The sequence below is a fragment of the Rhineura floridana genome, chromosome 5, assembly GCF_030035675.1.
Source record: "Rhineura floridana isolate rRhiFlo1 chromosome 5, rRhiFlo1.hap2, whole genome shotgun sequence".
NCBI classification, from domain to species: Eukaryota; Metazoa; Chordata; class Lepidosauria; order Squamata; family Rhineuridae; genus Rhineura; species Rhineura floridana.
The window spans coordinates 89,595,335-89,614,242 of record NC_084484.1 but is presented as its reverse complement, the minus strand read 5'-3'; the positions used below and the strand labels follow the sequence as shown (position 1 = coordinate 89,614,242).

The following is an 18,908-nucleotide window of genomic DNA, read 5'->3' as shown; positions in this document are numbered from 1 at the left end:
ATGGACATAAACTTGAAAATATGTGATGAGTGAAATCTTAAAAAAAAATAAAAGCCTGAACAGGACTTCTCATGATCAAGGGTGGGTCTTCTATGATGTCAATAATCCCTTGTCTCTGTTTATGACTATTAGAAGCAGAATAAACTATGCAAAATAAGTCAGTTCATGAATACTTGCTTATATTTGCATAATATGTTTTTTCTTGGAACAGATTTGAATGCTGTTGTCGATGCTGATGAAACACCAAGTAGAATAGCCTTGTCTAAAGCTAATAGCACAGTAGGGCCCCACCCATACAGCGGGTTACATTCTGGACCCCCACTGTAAAGCGGAACTCATTGAATAGAATGGAGCACGATGCCCGAAAACCGCCGTAAAAGCAGAACAAGCGCCATATGAGTGGGGCTTTAGTCTAATTGCGTCTAATTGAGACCATTGTATTAGCGAATCACTGTAAAGCAAAGTGCCGTAAAGTGGGGCCCTACTGTAACTTGCTATCCAAACCATCAAATATTTATTCCCTGTTAAATATCTCTAATCTCTCTGGAGAGAACAGGCATAGTTGATCAGATGATGGGAGTAAAGTATTAGCACCATCTGTTGTGTCTGTCGCTCTGAGCCGAGAGAGAAAGAAATATGGTTCATGCAGGTATCCTAGCAGGTAACTGGCAGGGGGACAAGTGCTAGCCCAGCTAGTGAGGAGTAAACTGTTACATAAGAACCATGAGTCATTTCCAGTAACTGTAACCCTGTCAATTCTTGGTTATAAAATGCTACTAACAAGGTGGCTGGGGACGGGTGGGGGGAGGAGGTTACCCAACAAAAAGAACAGGTGAAAATGATTTATTTCACTCTATATTGTAATGAAGCCATGCTTTCTCTTTTTATTAGGACCTGAGGTGTTGCAGCTTTCTAAAGTAGCTCACAAAGCCTGACTGAATGACAGCTTCTCAGAATATCCAGACCTTGCTCTTCTCTAACTGTGAAATTCTTCCCTTCTTGAACAGTACTTCTAACTGAAATAAATAATCACGAAATGTAAACTTATAGAAAGAGCCATTTGTGCACACTGCAAGGCTTCCACACCATTTTAAGTCTCCTGCATGAACACTTTTGCATTTCCTACATGAGCAATCAAAGAGCACCCACTCAGAGCTTAACTTGTGTGATTCATCTAGTCAAAAGAAGAGATGCCACGCTTTGTACAGCAAATGTTGTACCAGCAGTATGCTGGTGTTTCCCACGGCAAATGTATGAAGTGTGCAAGACACGTGTGTAAGACACATGTGTGTCTGTAAACACCTGTGTACACATTTTGGGGATCTGCAGTCCAATTAGTTTACCCAGGTACATGTACATGAGTCTTTAAAGCAGGGGCATCGAATGTGGTACCCTCCAGAAATTGTTAGACTTCAACTCCCATTAACCCTAATCAGTATGGAACTGGTCAGCGCTGACAAGAGTTGTAGACCAACAACATCTGGAGGGTGCAAGTTTAAAGGAAGGATGCATATGGATCATTTGCACTTTCCACGTTTGTGCATAAAACACCCATGTGTGGGAATACCCATATCAAACACAACTGCCACATAAAATGTGGAGTTGCTCACAGCCAAAAAGTTGAACTAGTGAGGACTTCAAACTTAAAGGTGCAATCAACTTTGAGCCTCTCCATCACTGTTTATGTGAATGTCTGATTATTAATGTGAAAGAAAGAAGCATTTGGGATGCGAACACATTTAGGTAAGTGCTTTGAGGAATACTGTGCAGTATAGAAGTTGAAGCCCATTCAAAAGTCCCATGTAAACCAGGGATGTGGAACCCATCACCCTCCAGATGTTGTTGGCCAGGGATTATGGGAGCTGTGGTCCAATAACAGCTGGAGGGCCACAGCTTCCTCACCCCTGATGTAAGCCTCTATTTCCAATCACATTTGCTACATTTACCAATCATCCATTCAAAATCACTTTTCAAATACCATTGTTATGTAAGATTCAATAGCCAGCTTCTGTGAACTAGATAGTACCATATTATGGGGAGTGCTTGTGCAGCATATGGGGGAATAGCTCTCCTGCTGTTATACAAAGAATATTGATTTCACAAAGTGAAAAACTGTGGGGCACAGTGGGGAGAGGAATGACAGATGGACAGAAGGTGTAATGTATGCTGCTGATCTGAAGTGATGCTACTGTCCAAAACTGTGGCCCTCCCCTCATTCCTGCCTCAACACACAAATAATACCACAAGAGCTACAGGTGGAAGAACACTGGATTGGAGTGAGGATACATATAAAGAGACCAGAATATCCAGGAGCAACAGAGTTAGGGCAATGAGGCATAGAGGACCTCAGTCAGTGGCAATCGGCTGTGGGCAAGGAGGCATAACCACCACTAGAAGGAGGACAGCATTCTGAACAGCTGAATGAGAGGACAGACACTGCCAAGCTCCTGAGAATTTTTTTTTTAAATACTTAGCATTTACGCAGTGCATCTCAAAGCATGAGAAATATTCCTTACCACAGCTGTGTAACGTAGCTCAATATTATTAGACCCATACCACAAATGAGGGACTGAGCCTAGAAGCAGCAGCTAGCCTAAGGTCATCTGATGAGTAAGATTTAAAGAGCTCACAACTTGTACTCTGACTCACCATGCCACACCTTTGTATGTATATTTTTTCAGGCTTTGCATCTCAACTATTTAGGATTTTGGTCAGTGTGTTTAGAATATCTCAGTTTGCTGAAAGCTTTATTGTGAATCGGGGAATAGAATGGCTTTACCTGAAGTGTAAGGTAATCAGCTAAAATCTGCAGGGGATGGTCAGAATCAGACAGTCCATTAATCACTGGAATTGTGGCCTCTTGCGCCAACACCTCCAGATCAATGTGATTGTAAACTCGTGCCAGGATTGCATCTGTCATGGTTGACAACACCCTTCAGAAAGCAAAATAAATATAAAGCGTAGCCAACATGATCACTGAAAATTAGTACAATCATTAGTTAATCAGTCCATTCCTTCTTCCTGAATGATTTAAAGTGCCTGCACAACAGGGTTAAACACAGATTGTTTTAAAGTTATTTTGTTAACCATTTAAACAAATATTTAATTAAAGCAGTAATTACACAACCACGAGAGTGGCTGTATACTGTAGCCAATGTGGATTTTTCGCATTCTGCAATGTTAAATTGAAAATACCCCCCATGCCATTCTGATGCTTCCCATAAATTCATTTTAAAACAAAACCTTATAAAACTTATAGTTCTGAACTCAGACATATTTGCTTAACAACTCTCTAAATTTCATGGTGATACACAAAAGTGTCAGAGAGAATAGAGAGTTCAAAGTGTAAAAGGAGAGAGAGAGAAACCAGGCCCCTTTTGGACTTTCTCATAATTTGTTGAAATTAATTAAACATCAGCCATGTTCACAGAGTACCTGTAATCCTATTACTGACCTTGCCCCATACTCTGACCTTCATCTTCTGCAGTTTCAAAGTTAAAAAAATTCCTGGCTGATTTTTAATTAATTTAATAAATTTAGCAGTGAAGTCAATGATAAGGCCGGACATGCTCAGCAAGGATCAACTGTCAGTGTTCTAAAAGCCAGACTCACAGCTGCTTGGCTTGGCTAATCAGGGGGCCAGACCTTTATTTCACTTTAGACAGTCATGGCTTCCCCCAAAGAATCCTGGGGAATGTAGTTTGTTAAGAGTGCTAAGAGGAAACTCCTATTCTCCTGACAAGAGCTTCAGTGGCCAGAGTGGTTTAACAGTCAGTCGCTCTGACTAAAGCTCTGTGAGGGGAACAGAGCATCTCCTAGCAACTCTCAGCACCCTTCACTAACTACAATTCCCAGGATTCTTTGGTGGAAGGTATGACTATCTAAAGTGGAATAAAGGTCTGGTGTGGATGTGGCCAGTGACAACTTTGGTTTAAATTTTGGTGGGAAACTACATGTGCCTGCTGTAGAATAAAAACGTGGGGGAAACGCTGAAAAAGAATGATACTGTTCACAGTGTTTTCCTTTTGGAAAGTAAAGAGGCTTCCCCTCTGCCCCGTGACCACCCACCCAATCTCCTCCCTTTCCCTGCCCTGCCCTCCCCCTTCTCCCCTCCCTGCCCCTCCCCCAGGTCAGTTACACCTATCCTCATCATTGCACAGGAATAAATCTCACTGAACTAAAAAAGCATGCAAATAATCAAACCTGCCCTCCTCTCTGTTTGAAGTGGGGCAACAGCAACTCCTGTTTGGGTTCTTTTGTTTGTATTCCAGAAGGAAGATAGAGTTAGGGTCCCCTAGTTGGCTAGGCTTGCCTACCTTTACCTGTGCTGTTCTCTACCTAACTTCCTTCTGTTGTAAACTGATATGCTCAGGGAAGCTGACCTGCTCCTCCTTCCTTCTTCTTTGACTGTCCGAGGAGAGAGGAGACATCTTTGTTTTTGCTATCTTGCCTGAGCCATGAGGGCAATACCCAAGTCTAGGCATCACACCTCTAACTTAGTTAATTAGAACTAGGTATGCCTTTCTTATCTGCTATGTATTTCTATAAATAAAGTAGCTTTTCTTATTTTACTAAATCTTAAGTCTCAGTGATCACCTGCTTCTAAGGTAAATGCACACACTGGCACACAGAGCTCAGACCACTGAATCACTCTACACATATATATCCATAACACACTCCTCCTCCCTGCTATTCCCTTCCTCTTGTCCCTTCCCTCCCCCTTCCTTTGCCCTCCTTCCCCCTCCTCCTTCTTCTTCCCCTCCCCTCTCCTCTCCCCCTCCCCCTCAGTCAGTTTTACCTATCTTAAACATGATGGCACTAGAGTAAATCCCATTGAACTCAATAAGCATGCAAATGATCAGACCTGCCGTTCCCCTCCTTCCCCTCTCCTCTCCCTTCCACTTCTCTTCTTCCTCCCCTCCCCTCTTCCTTCTTCCTCCTCCCCTGCCCACTTTAGCCCTCCCTCCTTCTCTCCCATGGTCGGTTTTACCTATCCTAAGCATGATTGCATGGGAGTAAATCCCACTGAACTCAATATGCATGCAAATGATCAATCCATTCTCAGCAAACTTGCACAGGATCCCATTTCTTACCTAATGGATAAAAAAGCAGAGAAATTCACTAATAGGCAAAAGACTTTGCAGTTTAAGAACGTACCTATAGCCCACAGATATCTCTATCAAACTTTAAAAAGCAGGAAAACTGGGCAGCTTTAGTGAATGCACCAAGGGAGCAGGAGACCTGACCTCTCTGAGATATTGTACTGCCCTACAAATTTGTAAAAATACAAACACCATTTGGGTTGGTCTTTCACAATCCAATCCACTTGCTGTGTAGCTTGGAAGAATTTGGTAACATGCCTCTGAGCATATGGTGAGTGGTTGCAACACCTGCAATCAGTCCAAATAACGGAAACAAGACTTGTGCTGTGCTGATCTTGTTTTAGCAGGGAGGAAGCAACAAGACAGTTAATATAGTTCAGATAGTCACTTTAAATATGTTTGATTTATTTTGCAGTGTTAGTGAAACATTTTTTTTTGCTTCTGTTTCTATGAATATGTGAAGTACAGAAACAGTTTGCAACAGTAAAAAAAACTCCAAAAACAATTGTGGAATAATGGCACTGACTGTTCTGCAGAATAGTTTCCAATGGACATGAGGAGTGTCTCAGTTTGCACAGTGGGAGATGAAATACTGTATATTCTAGCAAAATTCTAGATGTGCTCTATGTTTTTAGTTCACCATGCCCACCTTTCCTTAAGTGGAGTGGTTTAAGCATTATTGTTGTGGTTATGTGCCTTCAAGTCGATCACAACTTATGGTGACCCTATGAATCAGCGACCTCCAACAGCATCTGTTGTGAACCACCCTGTTCAGATCTTGTAACTTCAGGTCTGTGGCTTCCTTTATGGAATGAAGCCTTCTCTTGTTTGGCCTTCCTCTTTTTCTACTCCCTTCTGTTTTTCCCAGCATTATGGTCTTTTCCAGTGAAGTATGATAACCTCAGTTTCATCATTTTAGCTTGTAGTGATAGTTCTGGTTTAATTTGTTCTAACACCCAATTATTTGTCTTTTTTGCAGTCCATGGTATGCGCAAAGCTTTCCTCCAGCATCACATTTCATATGAGCTGTTTTTTCTCTTACCCGCTTTTTTCACTGTCCAACTTTCACATACATACATAGAGATCAAGAATACCATGGTCTGAACAAATTCCATGATCTGAATGCATGTCTGAATGTTTAAGCATAGCAGGCTGAAAACATGCATCTTGGACAGGCCAAGTTTGTTTTCTCCAACAGTTAGAGTTATTACTTAAGTAGCAACATATTGTAATCAGTCTGATTTTACATCAAATTGCAGTTTCAGATTCAACTGTTAATGCACCCCAAACACAAAACAGAACATAACCTCCAGTTTGAAACACAAAAGGCTGTCTTCACCATCATATGACATCGACCAATAAAAAGGCTTTAAAATTAATAAAAATAACTTTGACACAGATTTCTAGAATGAATAATGAGAGATATAGAATTTTCTAGGTTAGATTTTCTGTAGAAGCTGTAGTAACACAGGAAAAAATAAAAGTAGGAAGAACAGCAACAAGCATACAAAAATATAATTCTCCATGTTTGGAGATGGCAGGTGTTGCCACCACTCACCATATGCTCAGAGGCACATGTCACCAAATTATTCCAAGCTACACAGGAAGTGGATTGGACTGTGAAAGACCAACCCAAACTGTGTTTGCATTTTGACAAATTTGTAGGACAATATCTCAGAGAGGAGGTCAGGGCTCCTGCTCCCCTGGTGCATTCATTATAGCTGCCCAATTTTCCTGCTATTTAAAGTTTGATAGAAATATCTGTGGGCTATAGGTACGATCTTAAAGCACAAGTTTTTTTGCCTATTAGTGAATATATATCACTATCTGAATGGAGAAAAATCCAGTACCAACAAACTGTTAAATGTAAAGAGAGTTTCTTATGTTCTGGTTTCTAGCCAAAACAATGGACACAAACAGTTTCTACTATAAACTACAGGCTCAGTTTTTCTCCTCATTTCAATCTGAGGGATTGGAGAAGATTCTGTGTATGAACAAATCATACAGAGCATACTGTCACAATAGGCACACCACTCAAATTGTATAAATCTCAAAGCTGTAGGACCATCTGCTCCAAGGGTGATGGTATAAAGTGGGACTCCCTGAACCTATCTGCAACAGTGGGAGTGACAAGAAACTGGCAAATTCCAGCTGGATCCCGGAAAGCCAAAACCCCACCCTGTGTCTTCAACAATGTCTGGCTGTATTATAGACACTTCTGTGAATGGTAGGCTGCCAAAGCCTGTTTTTGAACCACAAGCAGGTTGTTTCCATCTGAGCTTGTTCTTATAAGAACCTTGTATCATCAAGAATTTGGAATCTGAGTTTGCTTGTTTTCCTCTTCCCTTTCTCCTTTTGTGTCATGTCTTTTTAGGCTGAAACTCTGTTGGCAGGAACTATGCTGTCTTTATTGATATGAAAGCCACTCTGGGAACCTTTCTGGCTGAACAGCAGGGTATAAATAAATACCTTGAATAAATACATAATAAAATCTTTACACATCCCAAGTTTTGAAAGTTGAGGAATTCAAGCAGTTTAGTGCTTTCACCATCTAAAAATACAAAGGAATGTAACAGTCACCCAAGGTGTACTACAAACCGTGCTGTGTCAGTGATGTTTTCGTTAATGCCCAGATGAATATCTTGTGTTGTGAGGAAACAGGGATGTCCTCCAAGGAGAGCAAATCCTAAAATAAATACAGTTGTTAAGACTTTCAGCTTCAGTATTCAAAAGTCTTATGACAAGTAAGGCCTCATCTGCACTATACATTTAAAGCAGTATACACCACTTTAAACACCCATGGCCTCCCCTTATGCAAATCCTGGGAACTATAGTCTGTTAAGGGTGCTGAGAGTTGTTCGGAGACCCCTGTTCCTTTCACAGGGCTAAATTGCCAGTTTCCTCAGAAGAGGGGTTCACTGTTAAACTATCCTGAGAATTATAGCTCTGTGGGAAGAACAGAGGTCTCCTAGCAACTCTCTCAGGATTCTCTGGGAGAAGCCATGAATGTTTAAAGTGGTATGATACTGCTTTAAATGTATAGTGCAGATGGACTCTAATTTCCCATTCCAGAAGAGGCAGAAATTCTCCATGTAAAGCCTCCCTTAGAGATGCAATCCTGGGGATAGTTTGACTTGATGCATTTTTCCACTGCCATAAAGATGGAAGAGCCCTACCAAAAAAACATGGCAAATCTATACGAGAAACAAATACTGGGATAAATAGTGTATTTTGTACAGAATTTCACTGATACCAAAGATTTACTAGTTTTTCTTCTTTTAAAAGATTATATAATCTCTTTGAGCCTTTAAACAAAAAACAAAGACCTGTTTTCAAAGACCTGAATGTCACATCTTATCATGAATAAGCTTGACTGAGAGACCAGCTGCCATTTGTCTCCTCATCCGTTAGCTGTTTCCATTCAAGCTGGTCATTAGATGAGCAATTATATAACTTTAAGAATTGGTACCTGAGTTTGTTCCCCCCCCCCAAAATCTGTTTTTCCTTTTGGATCATATCTATTACAAGATTGTAAGCCTATGGTCTTATTCTTTACTCTTCTTTGTACAGAACTTAGCAAATACTAGGTAATTTATAAATTATAAATAATAGGGCAGTGGCTAAAATTGTAGGGACAAGCAAAGAAAACTGACAACCTTGGGGATTTATTGTGAGTTGCCTGATCTGATGCTATGCTCCCTTGGACAGTGCCACTGAAGTATATGTGCCAGAACTATGTGCAAGTGAGAGATGTGTTGCATACCTTACATGGGGGATATGCATGAGTGTCTGCTTTGTATTTTACACAGGAAGCATGAAAAGAAAAATGCAAACCTCATTCTTTTGCTGCTGATGCTTGTTTGTAGCAACCAAAGCTGTTATTAATAGCACAAAGGTTGCACTGGATTCTCTGAATGTCATTATATTGTAATAGTTTACATTTTATTATTTTTGTGCTTTAACCTATGACGGTTTGAGTTATTTTTAAGTAGAAAAGTTGCCTATTAAATCAAAATCATCTGTTTATATAATAACAGATTTCAAGAGCCAAACGTTAATATTAATTAGGCAGTTTACACCATTATGTACATCAAACTGTCATAATGTCTTCTGGGAATATGCTCATAATATTCTCTGGGTTGAACCATTATTTTTAGTCACAATGAAGAAAAAAAGGTTAAAAAATGTCATCTTGCAAGCTATTATCCAAAGCGTGTCTTGTGCTTAATCCTCAACAGCAGATGGCACCATGTCCATTGTCATAAGCTTAATGTTATGCAAGCCTGTACAGAATGAAATGTTGATTAAAGCCCCCCAGTAGGTACTGCATCTATGTACCTAAACAGGTCCAGCCAAATATAAGCAATTTTAAATCTTGTCGGTTTAACTTTGGTTGGTTTTGCCCATTACTTTCTATTATAAATTCCATTTTTACTTTAATGGTCAAAAAAGATGGCTGAACTATTAATGGCTTAGTTATGACAACTTTTAAGGAAATTGTAATTGGTTTCAAACTTCACTTTCATTTTTTTTGTCTCATCTTCTCATTATTACTTTGAATGATGCTATTTCATCACATGCAGGCAAACAAATAATATACAGTTCACCCAGAAAGCTGTATTTACTGTCACAAATTCTTAGCTCATTTTCACCTGTCTCTGTAGATAATCTAGTCCTTGTGCTTCTTTTCTCAAAAATCATGGCTAATGATTTTCCTTGTAGCAAAGGCAAATACTGAAAAACAGGAAGTAAAAGAACTTGTGTCACACTGGTGTGCACAATAAACATTTTAGATCTTACAGCTTTACACCGATAGAGTAATTTTCATCAATATATCACTTCCAAATGGGTGTGAGAGCCCTTACGGGCCACACAAGAAAGAAATTTGGCTTCTCTACCTCAAAATCTTTCTCTTAGGCTTCAGTCGTAATCCCATTTACCTGACAGTAAGCACCACTGAATTCAATAGAACTAAATCTAAGTAGACATGGTTAGGATTGTGCAGTTAGATAGGGAGTTGGCATTAACATTTTTAAGTCCTGGAAACTACTTCTTGACTAGAGTGGGCATAGTTGCAACACATTTTGGGGAGCCAGACAAATTTTAGAAATTGCAGTTGAAACAAAAAATGTACAAATATTCAAAATCTAGTAAATCCTCAGAATGCAAATTTGAATTTTGCAGGTATTTACATTTCACTTTTGTATCTTACTTTAAGGGCTTCATTAAAAAAAACCTTTAACACTTGTTTAATTCTCAGGCTACAATGTTGTCAATTTGTCACATTTAATACTTAATACCCCTTGGAGATGACCCAATCACTTGTTTCTTTCTTCCCTCTAATACTGCTCTACATGTGGGATTCCTGATACTTACTCTTCTGCCCCCCCCATATGCTGACAGCTGTCCTTGCATGTAAACTGTGTATGTGCATTGTCACACACAAAGGGCACAGATTCGACCTCCCCCACTTTTCTTTTTTCTAGACTCTTAAATTCAACAGCAAGTATAGTTGGGAATGCTGAAATACACACACACACACATACGGATATCAATGTGATTCCTCCCCAGGTAATTTTGAGTAAGCTAGAGATTTCTTTACATCATTTATTTCAGTTCTGGTAAGATATGTATTTCTGAAACATGGTAAGCTCACAGCTTTAACAGTAAAAGCCCAAGGCGTGTCTCAAACATAGCCCTGCTAACATCACAGAAATAATCTTCACTTCACCTGGAAGATCACACGGCCTCCTTTTCCTTTCCTTTTCACTATCAAGGAGTCATACTCCAACCTAGCCTTCACACCACCCAGAATGTCAGAAGCATTCCAGTACATTCCCTGGTATCATTAATGGTTCCACATGTAGCACTAAAACAAACCAACACAGCTGCTTCAGCACAGGAAATTTAAGAGCATAATATGGTAATTTAAAGGACTGTGGATACAAACAATACACCATGTGCACTGGTGAATCTATGGGATATGCAACAAATGTAAGGTGTAAGGAGTTCAAGCAAGGTGTCCTCTCCTCCAGTTTTATTTTTCAACTGAAACTGTGGCTAGCTACTAAACATGCACAGTTCTCACTGAACTGTTTTTCCCCCCTGAAGAATTGCCTTGTTCGGGTTTTTAAAAAATTACGTTTGATTTTGAAAACCTCAGGGTGCCCCTGAGCATGCCAGTTCCTCCCTTGTTTCCCAGTGGCTCCATTTTGGCTCTATTATCCACCACCTGAGTAGCTGTGTTAGGGTTGTGTCCAATTGTGTGGAGGCTTCTATGAATGAAAGGGTGGGGACAATATTGACTGATTTCCCCTTCCTTCAGCAGCCCCCTGCATCCGCCTCCCAATTCTGCTGCAGGGGGTTGAGGAACCTATGTAGCCTACGTATAGGAACCTATACATCCTATGTAACACCATAGGATGTGGTGTGCAGGGTTGCAGGAGAAATGGGGGATTTGCAGAAATCACTTCTCCCCACACACATACACTTTCCATTGATGGAAGCCTACACAGGAGCAAAGATTCAATTTCTTCCATAAGTGGAGGGCCACAATTGTATACAACCTGAACTGTTTACTTTTTCATGCTCATTATAAGATTCCTTTATTTTACATTGTCAGCAACCTAAATAACTGATAGAGGAGGGAAGGGTGGAGTTTACTTAGGCTTGCAGTTTGCAATCATATAAAAAAGAAAATGTCAAATTCAAAAATCAAAATAATTTAACAGCATGATCCAATGTATGTTTACTCAGAAAGCAAGTCCCAATGAATTCAGTGGTGCTTACTCCAAAGCAAGTGTAGTTCGAACTGCAGTCTAAAAATGTAATTAGATCTTAATACATAAAGCATTAATTCTGAGAAGCACATGATAGCTAAAAGACAGATATTCTATTTTTATCTAATTTCCAACAGCAAATCAGGAAATCTAATGTTAAAGCCATACATGCTTTTACAGAAAGACTTTAAAAAGACATGAGGGTTAGAGAATTCATGCTGAAAATGCTACATACCTCTCCTTTACATTTGATTCTTTCTTTCAAATCTGCTGCCACCCACAGCAAATACTTCATTTCTTCAGTTGTATAATTTTGTAGGGTCAGAAAGTCATGAGCTTTCAACTGAGTGACAATCTGAGTAGGTGGTTGCCCATGCCTATATCTCCAAGGAAATGGCAAAAGAAGGTCAAGTAGCTCATAATTCAGAATTTTGTCTTCAGAAATAATCAGTGTTGAGTAATCAGTGGTGGTCCCTGGTTTATTGGCTCAAAGGCATAACACTCTAATAACACATGGTGAACAATTAAGTAAATAGTCAAGAAAAATAAAATGATTTGTTGGTGTTTTGTATAATATTTATTTATTTTTATTTATTTATTAGATTTATATCCCGCCCTTCCTCCTAGTAGGAGCTCAGGGCGGCAAACAACAGCACTAAAAACACTTTAAAATATCATAAAAACAGACTTTAAAACATATTAAAACAAAATATCCTTAAAAACATATTAAAACAAAACATCTTGAGAAACATCATTTTTAAACAAAGCTTTAAAAACATATTAAAAAGCAATTCCAACACAGACACAGACTGGGATAAGGTCTCTACTTGAAAGGCTTGTTGAAAGAGGAAGGTCTTCAGTAGGCGCCAGAAAGATAACAGAGATGGTGAATGTTTAAGGGGAGGGAATTCCAAAGGGTAGGTGCCACTACACTAAAAGTTCATTTCCTGTGTTGTGTGGAAAGACCTCCTGATAAGATGGTATCTGCAGGAGCCCTCATCTGCAGAGGGCAGTGATCGACAATATATAAGGGATAAGATTATATTTCAGGTATCCTGGTCCCAAGTTCTATAGGGCTTTGTATACCAAAACTAGAACCTTGAACTTAGCCTGGTAACTAATAGGTAGCCAGTGCAATTCTGTCAGCAGCAGGGTGACATGTTGGTGGTACCCAGCCCCAGTGAGCAGTCTCACCCCTGCATTTTGCACCAGCTGCAGCTTCCAGACCAACCTCAAGGGCAGCCCCACATAGAGTGCATTACAGTTATCCAGCCTACAGGTTACCAGTGCATGGACAACAGTGGTCAGGCTGGTCCAGAATGGCTGCAGTTGTCTTACCAGTCAAAGCTGGTAAAAGGCGCTCCTAGCCACTGAGGTCACCTGAGCCTCTAGTGACAAAGATGGATCCAGGAGCACCCCCAGACTATAGACCTCTTTCAGCGGGAGTATGACCCCATCCAAAGCAGGCAACTGACCAAATATCCGAATTCGGGAACCACCAACCCACAGCATCTCCGCCTTGCTAGGATTCAGACTCAGTTTACTGGCCCTCATCCAGCCCACCACCGAGTCCAGGCAGCGGTCCAGGGCATGCACGGCCTCTCCTGTTTCAGATGTTACAGAGAAACAGAGCTGGGTATCATCAGTGTACTTGCCCCAAATCTCATGAAGACTGCTCCCAAAGGCTTCATATAGATGTTAAACAGCATGGGGGACAAGATGGTACCCCACAGCACAACAAGCCAGAGGCCCGAAAGACAATCACCCAATGCTATTCTCTGAAAATGACCCTGGAGGAAGAATCGGAACCATTGTAAAACAGTGCCTCCGATACCCATCTCACCAAATTGGCTCAGAAGGATACCATGGTGAATGATATCAAAAGCCACTGAGAGATCAAGTAAGAATAACAGGGTCACGCTGACTCCCCCTGTCCTTCTCCTGATAAAAGTCATCCATCAGGCCAAGGCCGATTCAGTCTCATAACAAGGCCTGAACCTATATTAGAATGGGTCAAATTAATCTGTTTCATCTAAGAGTACTTGCAATTGCTGCGCCACAACCCTCTCAATCACCTTCCCTAAGAAGTATTTGCAGACTGGGAGGTAGTTGTCACAAACCAATAGGCCGTCCAGGATGGGCTTTTTCAGAAGTGCTCAGATCACCGCCTCTTTCAGGATGGTTGGAACCACTCCCATCTGCAACGATGTATTGACCACACTCTGGATCCATTAGGTCAACCCCTCTAAGCAAGCTTTAATAAGCCAAGAAGGGCAAGGGTGGAGAGGACATGTTGCTGGCCACATTGTCTCAAGCACCTTGTCCATGTCATCAGGCCATATCAACTGAAACCGATCCCAAGAATTTGCAGCAGACGTTACACTGGACACCTCACTGGGGACTATAGTAAATGTGGATGGGGCATCAAGATTTCTACGGAGGTGAGCAACTTTACCCTTAAAGTGCTTTGCAAACAATTCACAGTGGGCGTCTGAAGGTCTAAAACTCAATTTCTTGGAGTTGAAGCTCAACTGGATGGCTACTGAAGTGGGCTTTCTTCATTGCCCTCAGAGATGGAAGTTCTGTAGACCATACCAACTCCTCCTCCTCCTCCCCCATGTCCCTGCAGCTTGTGCTGGTGTTGCATCAAGTATCCAGGTGGGCAAAGCTGCATCAGATCAACTCCTCCCAACTCACCCACCTGCGTCTCGGTAATACACACCAAATCAGCACTTTCATTCATGAAATCATGGATGAGTGTGGTCTTATTGTGTACTGATCTGGCGTTAAACATTACACACATGCCAGTGGGCACAGCAGATGAGCAATGAGGAACCTGTCCATGAGAGAAGTGGAAGCAATGAACAAGGCGTAGATAGCCTTGCCCTCATCTTCTATGGTAGCTCACCACCTCCACATGGCTATACCTCCTTCTACACGATTACTGAAATTGGGGTGGCATCACACACATTCCTCCTTACTAAGACTCCTCCTAAACACCTGAAATGGACACATCAAGAGCACACCAACAAAACCTACCTGAACCAATTATCCCAGTAGGCCTGTGAGAGAATTGGAAACAGTCAGACCCACCCAGTATCTTTCACACAGGGCAGATCTACTTCCTCCAGTCTCACACCCGGGGGGGGGCTGCCTTCTGCCAGTTGCAGACTCTCACTCTGAAGGCATCTGGTAACTTTCTCCTATTGTTCAGTTCACTGCACAGGCTCTTCCCCTGCACAGGAACTACACATGTGCCATACATCCTCCCCACTACCAATCTCCTCTAGATCGATCTAACAAAAAAATAGAAGGGAGTAGCGCCCTCACCCTCAGGACTCCCCAAGGGGTGATCCCCTTTGGTTTCTCCCCTTCAGTGTTGCCCCTGCCAGCAGCAGGCCCGCCGCCCAAGGGCAGCTGGGCTTTTATGCCTCCTGACCCAGACAGGAGCTGATGCAAGAGATTGCAAAATTGACTGCAGCCTCTCTCTGGAGTCAGGAACAGGCAGGGGGTCCCAGTCCTTGCAGCATTTACCGGGACTTCAGCTGTCTCAAGAGACAGCAACCCAGAGGAGTGAGCAAGCAAGCACCCAGATCTCAGGTACTCACTCCTAGGGCAGGTCTTCTCCAGTCCTCCAATGTTGCAGCTGTGAACAACTATTAAGGAAGTAAGATACTTTCTAGAAGATTATTTAAATTCAAATATCAAATGGCAGCCCAGGTGTCTATGGCTGTATTCTCTTACTTTTCTCCATCTAAGATAGCAATGGCTCCTAGTAGCTCATAAAAGGCAAAGAAATGGACTTCAGCTGGCAAGACTGTTGAGGAAGACGAAACCTATCGTTCCAGATGTTGGTGTCCGTCCCTTTACCTTCTTCCATATAAGTGAATTGCTACTATGGAAAAATGTGAAGAATTACATTTGGGGATACCATTGCTGATGGGGTGGGGGAGATTCTGTCCCGTTATGGCACTGGGTATCTCAGCTTCCATTCACAGAGACTCCACAGAGGGTTTAATTTGCCATATTAGAGATACAAACTGTGTCCCTCCAAGTGTAGTTTGCGCTACTTTTGCCATATCAGCAATATCTAGGGATTTGAACAATATCATTCAGAAACTGATCATATCAAGAGCTTTCCAGCATCTAGTTAACACAATTTTTGTGGCTGCAAACAAGACAGTATTTAACAAGACAGTCTGAAAACCATAAACGATTTTTAACAAAATAACAAACAATATATTATTATGGTGCCATCAGGGTGAGACTTTGGAGCAAAAGTATTCTGTCCACTCAGCAGAATAAGCAAGAGATGGTTTCTGAGGTCCTCTGCTCCCAAAAACGTTGATCACAACTATGCCAGAGAGAAAAAGTCAAAGCCATTTATAAAAAACAGGATGATTCCATTGGGCCTGAAATATACATGCAAAATTATTTCCAGTACAGTACATAAAATTGTCAGACAACATCTGCAAACAGAAAAAAGTGACAATAATTTCTCTGACATACTAATTTTCCTATTGAATTTCTTTGCCTTAGTTTCTTGGTTTATGAATGATTGCTGCTAAGCAACAGAAACAGACATGGTTTACCCTTTTCAGCAATCTTGTTGCTGCTAAGAATTGAATAGATAGCCCAGATGTTCCATCCAGTACTGTTGTTGTGAAGTATTTAAACACTTACCGAATGCATTGCACGGGAAGCTTGCTGATCTTGTTCGCAGTTGCGGCATTGAATAGGAACCTAAGATTAAACAGCATATTAACGGAATGCTAAGATTAATTTATAATGGAAAAGTCACTTTACTAAAGCTAGATGAAAACGGAAATGCATTCAGTGAAAGAGCAAAGGTAAAACAATCATGAGACAGTGTTATCTCTAGCATTTGTGAGATTTGCTCAAGGCTACCATGGTATGTAACCTTATGCAAATACTATAGATAAGTGTCATTAGGAGAGTTGCAAAATCCATAGATTGTGTCAGTAACACAATACTAGACTGGAACATTAGTAGCAACTTGTGTGGCCCAGTCAAGTCATTCACTAGGTTGCCAAGGGTCTTCTCATGGTGGAGGAGCAGGGATGCCCCCTCCTCTCCACCATGGAGAGATCTTCATGTGTGATGGAGGTGATCCACACAGACACATAGTCTTAAGGAAATGTGATTCATGCAGTCTTCTCTCCCCTCCCCTATTTATGAGATAGAACTATTACATGAATCATGCATTTTTTTCCTTAAAAAAGATTTTTATGTGTAAAAAATGTATAACATCAAGAAGAATACAAGTAACAAAAAGAGAATAAAGGAAAATTCAAAGCTATAATTATTGGGTACGTTACAATAAAACATGAGCCTAATAATAATATTATTCTTTGTTACAATAAATTTGTTAATCATATCTGTTTCTATTTTTAGGTGTCATATGGAGACAGCTGAAGAGAAATAAATATTGACAGGATTCTTGCAAACAATGAAACAGAAATAAAAATAAAAGCCATCATAATTTTAAATATTCATTATGAGGTTCATACTTTCAACAGTACAGATGATGGAGGATATTGTATACTTGGTGGATTTGTATATGAAAGAAAATGTTGCCATGCTGCATAAAAATCACTCTATGCTCCTTATGAATTTCATTATATGTGTTTTTGTTGTTGTTTTTTGCTTTCATATTGCACTTTATTCCATTATTGTGACGATTTCTTACCTGGGAATTTTGTGCATTATATTTGATCTTTCACATAATGTACAAACTAGTTCTGGAATTCTAGTAGAATATAGTGCAAGTTTAGTGCAAATTTTCATGATGAATAATACCAGAAATAATCTGTTTGCAAGCTTGGGAACCTGGAAAATTGTGGGAGTTTTTTGATAGCTGCAGCCACTCACATGACAGGCATCCCAGCATGTAGTGTGTTCCCGCCCTTTAGGCATGCACTTTTTTTGCCACACAAAAATTGTACCAGTATTCCAGTACAGTAGGGCCCCGCTTTACAGCGATTCGCTAATACAGTAGTCTCAATTAGACACAATTAGACTAAAGCCCCACTCATACGGCGCTTGTTCCGCTTTTACGGCGCTTTTCAGGCATTGCGCGCCATTCTAGTCAATAAGTTCCACTTTACAGCGGGGGTCCGGAACGTAACCCGCCGTATGAGTGGGGCCCTACTGTATAGAAGAGGGTAGCAGCAGCATTTCCCATATATATATAAAGAGCAGAGAGCAACGGATTCCATTTGTGGTAGATTTCCATCCAGAATTTCCTATCACCGAGCAGTCAGGGAGAGCTACCCATTGCTGGCAAACTCTGAACATCTTGCTAGCGCCATCAGCAGGCCTCCTGTTGTAGCATTTTGCCAGCTTCCTAATTTGCGCAGACTGTTAGTGAGAGCTGTGCTTACGCCACCTATCACCAATCCTAGGTCTCATGCTTATCACTCCAAATGCTGTATCACCTGTGTGTACCTCAGGGAGACAGCTACTTTTATAAGCACTAGGACAGGCAGGACATATTTCATCAAACAGAACATCACCTGCAGGTCCTGCAATATAATTTATGTCATCGAATGCAAAAGACCAGGATGTCATATTCAATACGTAGGAAAAACCACAACTGACCTACAAACATGCTTCAGAAACCACAAATCAGCAATCTTAACAAAAAAAGTGGAGCAACCAGTTGCAAAACATTTCAACACTGAGGGTCACAGCCTGTTGGACTTTTCTATAACAGCTATAGACATGCCAACAGATCCAGCAGCACTGACTAAAAGGGAGAACTTTTGGATATACTGTCTGGACACATTGGCACCACATGGCCTTAACCTGGAGGACAGTACCAGCATCACTTAGCTTCTGCAATATATATATATAGACAGTTGTTTTTCCGATCACAGAAACGTTTCCTATGGGTCTTGCTGGTTACAAAGAGACATGTTTACTTTTTTTTAGAGTTCCATGCAATTAATTCTAGTTCCGATTAAAAGGGGCTGTAATTAGACAATTAAAAGGATCAGCAAAAAGA

The 18,908-nt window shown here is 40.8% G+C and overlaps 1 protein-coding gene across 5 annotated transcripts in view; it reads right to left on the bottom strand.

Moving 5' to 3' along the window:
- Positions 1-18,908, bottom strand: part of OTC (ornithine transcarbamylase) — a 40,946-nt gene that overhangs the window by 20,949 nt on the left and 1,089 nt on the right. For 3 of the 5 annotated variants that reach the window (XM_061627420.1, XM_061627418.1, XM_061627422.1), the window contains exons 2-6: positions 16,565-16,624; positions 12,117-12,264; positions 9,755-9,836; positions 7,701-7,788; positions 2,780-2,933 (exon numbers count right to left, since the gene is read on the bottom strand). In XM_061627420.1, the coding sequence (XP_061483404.1) occupies positions 2,780-2,933; positions 7,701-7,788; positions 9,755-9,836; positions 12,117-12,264; positions 16,565-16,624 (532 nt within the window). Of the gene's footprint in view, positions 1-2,779; positions 2,934-7,700; positions 7,789-9,754; positions 9,837-12,116; positions 12,265-15,211; positions 15,230-16,564; positions 16,625-18,908 lie in introns of those variants that run through there. The other 2 variants (XM_061627419.1, XM_061627423.1) reach the window with 2 other exon arrangements.